The sequence below is a fragment of the Apteryx mantelli genome, chromosome 21 (assembly GCF_036417845.1).
Source record: "Apteryx mantelli isolate bAptMan1 chromosome 21, bAptMan1.hap1, whole genome shotgun sequence".
In the NCBI taxonomy this organism is placed as follows: domain Eukaryota; kingdom Metazoa; phylum Chordata; class Aves; order Apterygiformes; family Apterygidae; genus Apteryx; species Apteryx mantelli.
In genome coordinates this window covers 10,690,123-10,702,199 of record NC_089998.1, presented here as the reverse complement: position 1 = coordinate 10,702,199, position 12,077 = coordinate 10,690,123, and the positions used below count along the sequence as shown (strand labels likewise).

Sequence of the window (12,077 nt, the reverse complement as noted above, 5' to 3'; positions counted from 1 at the left end):
CAGTACCCGTCACCGCAGGCTGCACTGCTCTGGCCTGTTGCATTGCTGAGGCTGGAGCTCCCTGGGCACATTTCAGAAGAACAGGGGCATGGGTTAGGTGGTCCCCTTCCCAAAAAACATGGTGGATACGCATTCACACAGGTTGGCCTTGAAGACAGCCACAGCGAACATACAAGGTTCAAGTCTGATCCCACTGATGCAATCTTTAGATTTCTCAAAAATACTGTAAACTCCGAACAAAAGCAGAAACGAACCCAAATTGGTAATCACACCTCCTCCAGCCTGGTCTGAACGTGCCTTTACAAATAAACTCTGGTGTGCTGAGGGATGCAAGAGCCACAACAGGGCTGCTGAGAACACGTGGACCATTTAGCTGACTATGCAGCACATTTAGCCCTAGAAATGGGCCACAGATTTTGCAAAAAGAAAGACACAAGCAGGCACAAAGGTCACTGCGGTGGTAGGGGGAATGGCCATAACAAATCCTGGGGTACTCGACTCTCTAGATGAACACCCAGCCGGTGTTCATCCATCCAGCCAATGTACACCCACCCTGCTCCCCCACAACCATGCGTCCCTTACCCAGGAGAGGGTTCAGGGGAATTCAGTTGCATCCCTCCTTTCCTCAGGCATGCAGCAGTCAGGAGAAGCCTATGTGCATGGTGACTCAGTGGGAATGAGCACAGGAACAAGGCTCGGAGAGGTGCCAGCCATTTCGCTATAATGCCATCTATCAGCGAGAGCTTTCTCATCGCTGAGGGCAGGACTCCCGTGTGCTAGATGCTGTAAGGTGTTGCCTCTCTGCCCCTTACAGGGCTCATAGGACCTACTCTAAGGCAAGTCTGAGAACATGGTGACTTGGGATCATTTCCACCCAGGAAATGCAGGTCCACCTGAAGCACTGGATTCTCTGCACCAGCCACACACTGGACTCCAGGAAACTCAGGCACATGATAGCATCAGTGATGGTTAAAAAGTCTCTTGGCACTACTAGTGTTCCCATCTGTAGTTGTAATGAAGGGAAACATAAGAGGAGAGACAGCAGCAGGGGTAAGAAAAGCTCCCCCCAAGGGCACCTGGGACATCCAGTCCCTGGCTACATCCTTGCTCCTTCTCCTCTAGCACCTTGCTGCTTCAGAAGTCAGCTCACATTCCACTATGAAAACCTCAGCAGTGCTTACCCTGATTTCTAATAGCTCCATTTGTGCAAGCTGTTCACCACTAACTCCAAAAACATTCCAGTCAGGCCCATTCCAGGGTGAAGTGCTAAGGACAGAGGGAAGCGGCAAGAAGAGAAGTTCCCAGCTGAGATCAGAAACTGCCCCCAGAGACTTCAAAAAACCAGCAAATACAAGGAGGCTGCTGCAGGCCAGCCAACAACAGCTGAGAAGAAGGATCCTGTCTCAACACTGTGGCCTTGAGGAAGCAGGAGGGGTCAGTGCTGTGGGAGAGCTGAAGACACAATATTATGGGTTTGCAGCACCGTTCCCCGGATGGACACTGCTAGCGAGCCATGCTCTGGAAAACAGAGGTGCATCCAAGACCCCTGAGGAGTTAATAAGGAGGAACCTGCAGCCACCAGTCACTAGGGTGAATGAAGAAGCTCTACTGCATTGTAAAAAGAACAAGGGACCAGCAGTCATCTGGGACCAGACATGTTTTCACTTTGATCGTTAAGGACAGCCTTGAATACGTAGGCATCCTGCAGCCTCTGTCTGTGCTCCTTCACCACTGGAAAAGCACCTGTCCATGTCGGCTCCTTCAGAGTATTTATGAACCCCTTATTTCCCTTCAGGCCTCCTTTATGAGCTTGAACTCGTGCTGTTCCCCTCGCAACTCTTGCACAGTTCCTATGTGCTTGGGCACTGCCTTCATGCTCACCCTCCATCATGTGCTTCATTGCTTTTGTGCAATTCCTTTCCAATTTTCAGGTCATTGCAAAGCTCCCAGGAGAGCAACAGTAAACTGTAGTGTAGCAAGAGGAAGTCGGGAGGTGCCCAGTCTTGCCACTAGCTCAGCCTGGCAAGGAGGAACTGAACGCTATAATCCAGCGGCTTATACAGTGCAATGCGGTGCATGACTCGGGAGCTCATTTTTAATTTGAGGGTGCATTTTATTTCCTGCTGGTAAAAAGCCAGTCAGTCGACACCTAGGGCAGAGTGGATGCTCTTTTCCAAGCACTGGTGAGAAATCAAAGCAAATCCTACCAGTTCTAATTATAGGCCCAGGAGAAACGATCTCCCTTTCCTCTTCTAACCAATGGCTTCCCATCACGCACAGCCTGAGAACCTGTCGCCGGCTCTCTGTTGAAGCTCCTGCTCCCTTCCTCTTCCCAGAGAGGAAGTGTGAACAGCCAGCAGTATGGCAACTCCACTGAACCAGCAAGGGAAAAAAACAAAAAGTAGCTGCTAGCAAGAAACCACAGCATGGCCACAGTCCAGCACTTGAGTTCATCTCCCTTTGGTCCTAGCTGGGAGGCAGAAGAGGAGGGCTTGGTCTCCAGTAACGCAACCTCAAGCAATAACCACCACTGGGGAGACATCTGCAGACTTTCCCACTGCTTTTTGCACAAGAAACACAACTGCTTGTGACAGAAACTTCAAACCACCTTCCCTTTAGGGCCCCAGCTGCACCTAGAGGAGCAGAGAAGAGAGCCCAGCACGCGCCCGCAGTCCCGTGAGAGCCGACAGCCCCGCTCACACTGCTGCTCTCAGCTTTTTATCGGGCACAAGCAAGTCCCAGGAACTTCTTATCAGCCAGAAGTGCCTTCAGCAAGCCCTGTCATTAAACACACAAATTAACTTTGAGCTACAGCCAAAAGCCGGCCTCACCCCCGGTTGCTGGGTGTGCGTGTTGCACTGATCTGAAAAGAAAATCTCTCCCAGGGAGCCACACGTGGAGCTCGGTGCTTTGGCAGCCGGCAGTCTCCAGCCTCCCTGCCGCGGGCTTTCCCAACACGGGAGCACCCAGTGCCGCTCCCGCAGCAGCGGGAAGGGTTTCGCCGCCAGCTCCCACCGTGGCACCTAACCCCCCCCCGACAGGCCCGTGAGCACCGCGGCCCCGCACGCCGAGGCGGACATCCCCCGTGCCGCGGGGGAGGCAACAGTCTGCACTCACCGGGCACGGGGAGAGAGCTGCCGGCCGGCAGGAGGAGGAAGGAGCGGAGCCTTCAGCCCTGCGCAGGGGCCTGAGGCCGGCTGCGGGCTTGGAGGAGCCGTGCCCTTACCTTGCGGTGCAGCAGCTGCGACTGCGGCCCGCCGTTGCCTTCGATTTCATAGCGGACGCTGTTGAAGAGCGCTACTCCGTACTGCTCCTTGTAGCACCGGCAGAACTCGTCCAGCACCTTCCCGGTCTTCTCTGCAAGAGGAGAGCGGAGCGGCGTTAAGGCAGGGGTGTCATGGCCCCCCAGCACCAGACCTTCTCCCCCACCTTCCCGGTCACCTCCAGCTGCTTTGGCTTCACGCGTAGGATCGACAAACCTGCCCCTTTGCAGCACGGGGGGAATTTCAACCTGCTAAAGCCCTCCCCAGCCCATCAACGCAGCGACAGCAGCTCGTGGGGCAGAGCCCAGAGCTTCGTTAGGAGATAGGTCCTAGCTCTAACCATTACGAGTATTCAGCAGTTTGCTGGGCAACAGCCAAGCGTCAGCGAGGAGCAGGCAGAGAGGCTCTCTGGAAAGGATGGAGGCTTGACCGCAGGGGGGACGGGGAACGTGCCCCAGCGTTACAGGGGCGTCACTTGGGGCTGCCTTGGCTCCAGGGGTTACCCAAGAGCTTGGCAATGGCTGAAGGTGAGACGGGTCTCACCTGCTACGCCACAAGTGGCTTGTCCAGGGCACCCGGGGTGAAGGGACCTGCCACCTGCAATCCCCCCCTTCCCAGCCCTGTTTGCCTATCTCATCCTTCAGCGGGAAGGGGAACAACCTCCCAGGCATGTTTTGGAGGCTCTGGTCCCTCAGGCTGAGACTCCGCCAAGATCCACATGGCCCTGGGACAATGCTGACACTTGGTCCCCTTGTGCATGGCTTGGTTCGACCCTGTGCACCCAACCCTGCTCGTTCCTGGGGAGCAGCGGCAATCAAGGCACGTGGTCCAGCAGCTTTCTGTGCAACGTTCCCCATCGCTGGGGCCTGGGGATGCCCCATGGAGGCCTGCTGGGCTGGCTGATGCCACATGCAGGGCAGATCTGTGTCCTCCAGCCCTGGAGCGCTCACCCAACCTGCTGTCAGGAGCCACCGACCTCCTGGTCCCGTGTTTGCTCAGGGACCTCCAGCCCACACCGGGACCCTACAATGTTTTCCCGGAGCCTCTGCACTGTGTGAGGAGCAGTGATGGAGCATTGTCCCCAGCCCGGCACGTCTCTTGCCCTCGGGAAGGAAAGGTTTTCTGCCCATCTCCATGTCACTGCTGGGCCTCTCTCTCCCCAGGCCCTGCTGGCAGAGCTTCCCGCATCGGCTTCTGCCACGGCGCCTTTCCCGGGCCCCGAGCACCTCGGCCTCGGCATGAAGCGCCCCGGGGGCAGGACAACGTGGGCACCTTCAGCGGGGCTCTGGCATCTCTTAACGAAGCGTGAAGGTGCCTTGCGCCAATGTTTGTCCTGGCTAATTAGCGAGGCCGAGGGCTGCGCCGCCTGCGCCTCCCACGGGGCCGAGCTGACGAGCTTAACGAGCCTGGGGGAAGGGACGGAGAGACACAGATGTCCCCAGAGCTTGGTCATCTCCCAGCAGAGCCGCAGGTCCCAGGCCCGTGGGCTGCAGCCAGCGTGGAGCCCCTGCTCCAAAACCACCCGCACCCCACTGGGGCCGTCGCCTCCCACTCGGGCACGTGACTCGCCAGCGTCCCCCTGTGCCATCTCCTGCCTCTTCTTGCTCGCGCGAGCTGCTGGGAAGGGACGTGGAAGGATCCAGGCAGCTTTGGGCTCCGCCGTCCCTATCTCCATAGGGAAACACGGCCGTGCTGGCAGCCCCTGCCCCGCCGATCCCCGAGCCAAGGCAGACCGCGTGAGCCCTGCAGAGCTGCTATAGATGGCGGGGCATGGGGGGAGGCACCAGCCTGCTGTGGGACAGCCTAATCCCGGATCATAAATTTGGACGCCTTCCCCCTTCCCAGTAAGAGCCTCCGAACACCTTCCCGCTGCCCTCGGGCCCGTGGGAGCAGGGTTCAGCGCAGGGCCGCGACTGATGCTGCTGCCCTCTGCCCTCCGCGGCCAGCCCAGGGACTAACTCAGTGTTAGCAGAGTCTTTTTTTGGCGTTTAATGCTAATGCCTCAGATTCCTCTGCGAGGCAGGAAATTCCTGACATTAAGCTTATTCCGGCAATACTAACAGGCCGCGCGGCGCTTCCTGCACATTGTGCAGCTCCGCGCCTCCGTTCAGCTGCGCGGGTCCGCTCGAGGCAGGAGGAAGGACTTCCTCCGGCATCGCCTCCGAGAGCAGGGGGAAACGCGGGCCCCCCAGCCCGAGAATCGCAGTGGGACCTCGCCAAAACACCCGGGATCCTCCCGCGCCCCCACGAGCGACGTCCCACGGAGGAACCGGGGAGCTTCAAGCTCTGCAGCCAAACCCACGCGGGGGGAGCGCATGTGGCGGGATCAGTCTCGGGTCAGAGCCAGAAGGCGGCTGGGCATCGTGTTTGGACTCTCTCAAAGAGGCAGCGCAGAAGCCGTGCAAGCCCCCAGGCTCGTAGTAGACTTTGGAGCCTCCTGCCCGCTCTCTGCAGCTCTGCGGGAAGCCAAGAGCGGCCCACGCGGCCCAGCCCCATGCGCCAGGAAAGGCTGGTGGGAGCCAGCCAGAGCCGCCGTGCCCCGGAGAGCTGGAGATGCTCCAAGAAAGCCTCTTTGCAGCATCCCTGCGCTGTCACCCACGAGCAGCTGTGCAGCCCCCGAATGCTCCTACCCCGGGATTTGCATTTTTTTTCCCCGTCCCCAGCTCCAGCAAGCCTGCATGGAGGTGGCAAGATCCCACCTTCAGGGAAAGCCCAGAGGTGGGAGAGTCCAAGACCCTGCAGCAGTCGCACCGGGTCTGCGGGTTGGTCTTAACATCACCCCCGCGCGGCACCGACCGCCTGCGCAGCTGTGCTGGAGCGGCGGAGACCAGCCGAGATCGGCCAGCCCAAACCCTGCTCTCCCCCGGCACGTCCCGCCACGGCGGCATCCTCCACCGTGTCCAGCGTGGGGCTGGGAGACGGGCTGGGGGGGCACAGCAAACCCCCCATAGAGGGGCCGGGGCAGCCCCCAGTACGGACGGGGCACGCAGGGCTCCGGCTCCGGCTGGCGGTGCCCCGCAGGGAAGTCCGGAGGGCTCAGCCCCGGCTTCTCCCCCCGCCTCGAGGAGGGACAGGGCGGGCAGCGGAGCCGAAAAGCGCCTCTCGCGCCCCGCGGCAGGGGAAGAGGCAGAGTTTGGGCAGCTGCCGACTAGGTCCCACGGTGACGGCTGCTTTTAGAGCTGCTTACGCATTACCCACGTCGCCGAGCCACCTGGATTTAAAGCTAAGAGCAGAGCTGACCAGCACCAGAAATGAGCCGTTTTCCCCACAAGCACTTGCAGGATAAATCACTGAACCCCCCATCCAAGCTTTCACGTCGATTAAAAAGAGAAAAAAAAAAAAAAAAAAAAAGGTAAAAAAATCCATGCACACACACAGAGGAAAATACCAAGCGAAAATCCCCCACTCTCTAAATTTTCCCACCAGAAAACCGCAGGAGCCCAGACATCCTCCTGGGACCCAAGCTACAACCAGGCAGGGGAAGCGTCTCCTGCACCCGGCGATTTAAGTCCCCAGCGCAGGACATGGGTGACGGGGACGCCTCCTCCGCGCGCCCGAGCCCGGCGCGCAGGAATTCGGAGCAGCCGCCAGCATCCCGGCAGGCGGCTTGGCGAGGTCCCGCGCCGCCCGCGCGTGGGCAGGCCGGAAGCAGCCGCTTCCAGCAAGCGTGGCAGCCTGCCCCACGCGGCATGCCGGGGCCGCCCGGGCGTCCCGCGGGGAAAACCCCCTCTCCAAGCCTCCCCGGGCTCTAATGGCTCGGGGAGAGATTGCCAGCAGAAAGGTTTCCCGAAGCTTTCTTTGGCACGAGGGACCTTTATTTTGAATTTCTCGTTCAACTTTGCCCCAGAGAGCGTGAAAGGGAAAGAATTCAAGTTGCCTGCAACTATTTCAAACCCTTCAGTCTTTCCCAGAGACGGGGCGATAGGAGGCGGCAGGAATGCTCTATCGGCATCCTCATGGCGGAAGCCGGGGCGATGCTGGGTGCACGAAACCAGACAAAACATGCACACGAGCTCTGCGCGGGCCCTGGCGCAGCGCGGCGCTTGCAGCGGGAGCCAAAAGCCTCTTCCAGCCGCAGCCGCCCACCACGCCGAGGGGCTGCGCGAGGGGCGAAGCGAAGGACCAGCTTGCTCCAGCATGGTGCAAATCCTGAATTTACCCCAGTGAAGAGCTGGGAGCAGCACAGGAAAAAATTGCCACGCGATCGTAACGGCTGGGAGCAGGTAGCTGGGCGCCAGATGAGATAGTGACAAAACGGTGGCGAAGGACCACATGCAACTTTCCCCTCCCCACCGATGCTTTGCCGCATTCGTTTTTCAAGCGAGGTGGCAGCAGCCAGCTCTGAAGACCCACAGGCACGTTGCACTTGGGTGGGAAGTGAGCATTGCCTGAGACCATAGCAGGACGGTCCACAGCTCCAGCATCCCTCCAGGACACCCCAGTCTGGTCCTTCCCGCTGGGGCTCAGCAGCAGCTTGCATCTCACCCAGCGCTTCCCTCCCGAGCAGGGCTAAGGGGACATTTCGGGGCTCAGCTGCCACCCAAACCGCTCCCTCCCAGGCGGGTCTGCTCTCCTCCCGGATCACCGGCGGATCTGACAGCGCCGGCACCGCGCGGCTGGTTCTGCGCCTGCACCGACAGCCCCAGGCCGCTCGCGCGTGGGGCTCTCGCAGGGTTTTGGCCCAGAGCGGCAGGAGAGCTGGCAAGGCGCGAGGCTCCCCCAGCATCCCCGGGCCTCTCGCCGGGGACCAGAAAGGCAACGCCTGGCTCGGCGCAGCAGCCCGGCCGCGCTGGGACGTCGACCGCCCGGAGCGGGCTTCAGCCGCGGCCCCCAGGCAGATCCCGAGCCGGTCCCAACGCCGGTGCGCTCCCAGCGCAAGGGACGCGGTGCCAGGGAGCGCCGGCACGGAGGGCACGGCGGCAAGGTCAGGGAGGAGGTGGAGGAGGTGGCGCCGGGGCAGGAGAATCGCCTGGGTTTAAGAAACACATTTTGCATGCCAAAGAATGAGAAGCCTGCTCGTACGAGCAGAGAAATTCCTCACCCTTATTTTGGCGTTTTCTAGTGGAAAAAAATAGTCTGTTGTTACTCCATTTGCTAGTGTCCACTAGGTACTTCTGTTGCAGCTTGCAGTCTGCAAAAATCTATTATTTTGGCTGGAGCTTTGGGCAGCGATGTTGACAGCTAAGATTTAGGAGGGCATTTTGAAGTTTAATTTCCTTTCAGTTCATGGGAAAAAAGAGCTCTAGCTCCCAGCAGTCAAGACAGCTTAGTCACTCATTCTTCACTGATTAACGATGGGGCCAATTAGGAGTCCTTAAGCAAATGGAAAAGCAAAAGTCAATTACTTGCAGATATTGAAACAAAAGATTCACAGTCAAATATCCAAGACAACTAAATCTTAGCCAGCTCCAGCAGTTTAGCGCCCCAGAAAGCCACGTTACCCTTCTGGATATTTATGCCTGGTGGGCAGAAGGAAGCAGGCAGGGGATGCGTTGCGGAGGCCCGCAGCTCCGTGCCAGGAGCTCCCCTTGAATTTCCTTTTGCTGCCCTGCTAGCACAGGGCTGGCAGCACCCTTCACCCGTGCTCCGTGCTGGCAGCAAACCCTGTCCCCTGCTGTCGTCACCTGCCTCGCATGCTTCAAGTCCTTAAAAACCCCAGCTCCTGGGGTAAACGATGCTGCGGAGCCTCTGCCTTCATTACAAAACGTCTGTGCAGGAAGGGGTGTGAATCATGACCCTCCACTCATGAATAACGTCTTTTGGATTGCAAGTTAAGAATCAAACCTTCTCCTTCCCTCTTCTCACCCCCACCCCCTCTTGTTGCTTATGAGAAGAAAGGCTGTAATTAGTGCAACCTAAAGTCGAAGACATTCATGGTCTGTAACATTGCCAGCAAGCCCCATCTGCGGTGCGACGACCCCGGGACGTGTGACAACTCCTCCCCCCGACTCAGTCCCCCGAGATCCACGAGCCGCCTGCTCACAGCTCCAGCGCAGACTCTGCCCTGCGCCGCGGCCACCAGCTGTGCCTGCTTTCCGGCCTCTATAGATATCTCAGGGTTTGCTCTTGGGAAGCGTCTTTGTCCGCACACTTCCAGGGCCGCCGGGAAGAGGTGCCTCTTCCAGCGAGCAGAGCCTCAGGCAGGCAGCTGGGTTTTGGCTCAACGGCCGACTCCCCACAGACATGAGGGGCCAGAAGCGCTTCAGCACTCATGCACTTGCCTCCTGCCATTTAGACCAGCTGATCCCAAGCTGCGAGGCCAGACAGGATGCACAGCTCAAGCCACTATGCGATGTCGACCCCGTGCAGAATTTGCTTGGGTTTTTCTGTGACCTCGCTCAAACCAGAAGCAAGGGGAGGTGCATGGACACACTCGAGAGTCTGGAGGAGGTGGGCCAAAGGCACCACTGGTTCAGCAGTGGCATGGAGAGGTGATGTAAGGAGAAACTGGACTTAGCAGATTTAGACAACTAACAATGAGATAGTTAAGTTTTGCTCAAGAAAAAGAGGTTGGGAAATCTGTGCTTTAGATCACAGCAGATGCTCTGAAAGCCTCTCCCGTCCTATGGGCTGGTCCAGGCAGCTGGACTTTGCCTTTCAGACACACATGCAAACACAGACCAACAGCAGCACCTCCTCTGTGTGGTGCTTAGTGCATCAGGACCTGGCTAAGAGACCCCATCTGGGCCAGCATCCCACGGCAGGTGCCTCCAAGGTCCCTTCCCAGCAGCCTTCCGATGGCTGCAGAAGTCAGAGACCACAACTGAATTTTGTGCAGAGGCAGGAAACATGTAAGGTGCTCCCAAATACTTGGAAGGAGCCATCCTGCCCTTTCTCTGCCCTTTAAGAGGCTGAACATAAACCCCCAAGCCATCACCTTGCAGTGCTGTGGATTGCCAGATAGGTCAGACAGCTGACCCCTCCTTGGTTGGGCAATCAAGGCCACCCACAAGCTATCTTCCCTCTATCCGGCAGCTTTGGCTATGCATCTGGCCAAGAGCTAAAGGAATTTTTGGAAAGCCAGAGGATGTGTGGCAGTCCAGAAGCTTACACTGGAGCCCACACAGGCATCTCAGCTCCAGAAAGCTCACAGTGTGCTTTCCCCCAGGCCTCAAGCCAGCAGAGAGGAGCCCCAGCGTCAGCCACCATCCTAGAGCAGCATAAACCAGATCCTCGTCTCCTGCTAGTGGGCAATGGCGAAACAAGAGGGCAGAGGAGTTTGGCCTCCACGTCCTCCACCCATTCTTAGGTGCCAAGTCTTGTCCTGTCCCCCCTGCTTGAATCCCAGTGAGGAGTGCACATCCCAGCTGTGACTAGGCTGTGGAGGCATGCGGTTCAGCTTGCTTCCACCCCTCCAAGCAGCAAACGCCCCTATCTGGGTGCGGGTGCAGACACCCACGGGAAAGAGTTTCAGCAAGTCAGGTGCATACAACAGCAGAGGGACTTTCCTTCACAGGGTGGTGACGGGTCCCCAGTCTCCTTTAGACTCCGCTTTCCCATAGGTCCCAAACGCAAGCTTTGCTCTAGGACCCAAGGCTGGAGCACACACGTGCGTGGTGCTTACCCGGAGCAGATCAGAGGTCCGGACCCACAGGAGAGTTTGGACCTGCTTCCCAACATAATGGCCATGCATCCCTCCTTTATGCAGAAATCCCTGAGCTCCTGGGCACTGTAGGCTTCCCCCATTGCTCTGAGCACCACCAGACTGGTCCCCACTCACACCAAACGCAACCCGGCTCTGCAAACCCCCACCTACGGCCCGGCGCTCTGCGCTTTGCAACCGGCCGAATGCAGGAGCGCCTCTCCTGTTGCAGCCCTGGGTTGCTCGGCTGAAGCAGGCTCCAGCAAGTCGCTCCTGTTCCTTGATAGCAAGGCAGGACTGAGGCAAGTTGTCAGCGGTAAGTAGTTTGTGGTTGGAGCCAGGTGTCAAACAGCACCCGCTAATGCTAACGCCCCTGTCTCTGCCAGGGCTGGGACTCCTGCTGAGCCTCCCAATAGCACCTTTAATCAGAGACTTCATCTATTCCTCTGCCTCCGGGTTTCCCCTCCTTCGCTACAGAAGCATCCTGATGAGTAAGACTCACGTGGCGTTTTGCAGGCTGCGATAAACGGGCTCTACAGCAAGCCAGCTTTCACACGAAGGGGAGAGAAAGGGCTCCGTGTTTCGCAGGGGTGGGACAGACATGCCAAGAGCAGGCTGGGCACAACGGCAGGACTGGCTTTTGGGAGCTAGGAGGGACGAGTTCAGGTTTGTGTCTTCCAGGGTCCACCCTGCCTTTGCAAGGGGAGGGTCCGTAAGGCACCCAGCTGTTTCCTGCATCGCCTCACACGTCCTGCACCTGCAGTGATGCTCCAGCCGGCACTGAAAGGCCACCAGGGCCAGGAGGACGCTGCTGCCCCCCGAGCCAGCGCTGCCACAGACTCGCAGGAACGCCAAGGTCAACAGCTCGCAAGAGAGACTAATGACTGCAATTTGCTCTCTCCGGCTGACACTCTGCTCCCTTGAGGACACCCTAGAAGAGCGATGAAGAACAAGCAGGCAATGCAGGTTTGTTTTTTCTCCCCGAGACCAGCAGAAGCTGAATCATAACCGAGGACTGCAAAGCCCGCTGGGCAAGAGGCCTCTTCGAGGCAAAACGAGCCAAGAGAGGTAGTTTCTGCCCACCTCCTGTACCAGTTACGCAACAGCAGCAGAGCACAACTACCAGAAACCATGGCCAAGCCCGAAACAGCGACAGAACAGGTATGGGCCTCCGGTTACCTGGGAAGGGAATAAACTCTTCAGAGGCCTGGGCACCGGCTATGCGGGTACCA

The 12,077-nt window shown here is 58.4% G+C and overlaps 1 protein-coding gene across 1 annotated transcript in view; it reads right to left on the bottom strand.

Annotated features, from left to right (window-relative positions):
• NIBAN2 (niban apoptosis regulator 2) overlaps positions 1-12,077 on the bottom strand; it is a 51,999-nt gene that overhangs the window by 21,254 nt on the left and 18,668 nt on the right. The window contains exon 2 of the mRNA XM_067308828.1: positions 3,227-3,357. Within this exon, the coding sequence (XP_067164929.1) occupies positions 3,227-3,357 (131 nt within the window). The remainder of the gene's footprint in view (positions 1-3,226; positions 3,358-12,077) is intronic.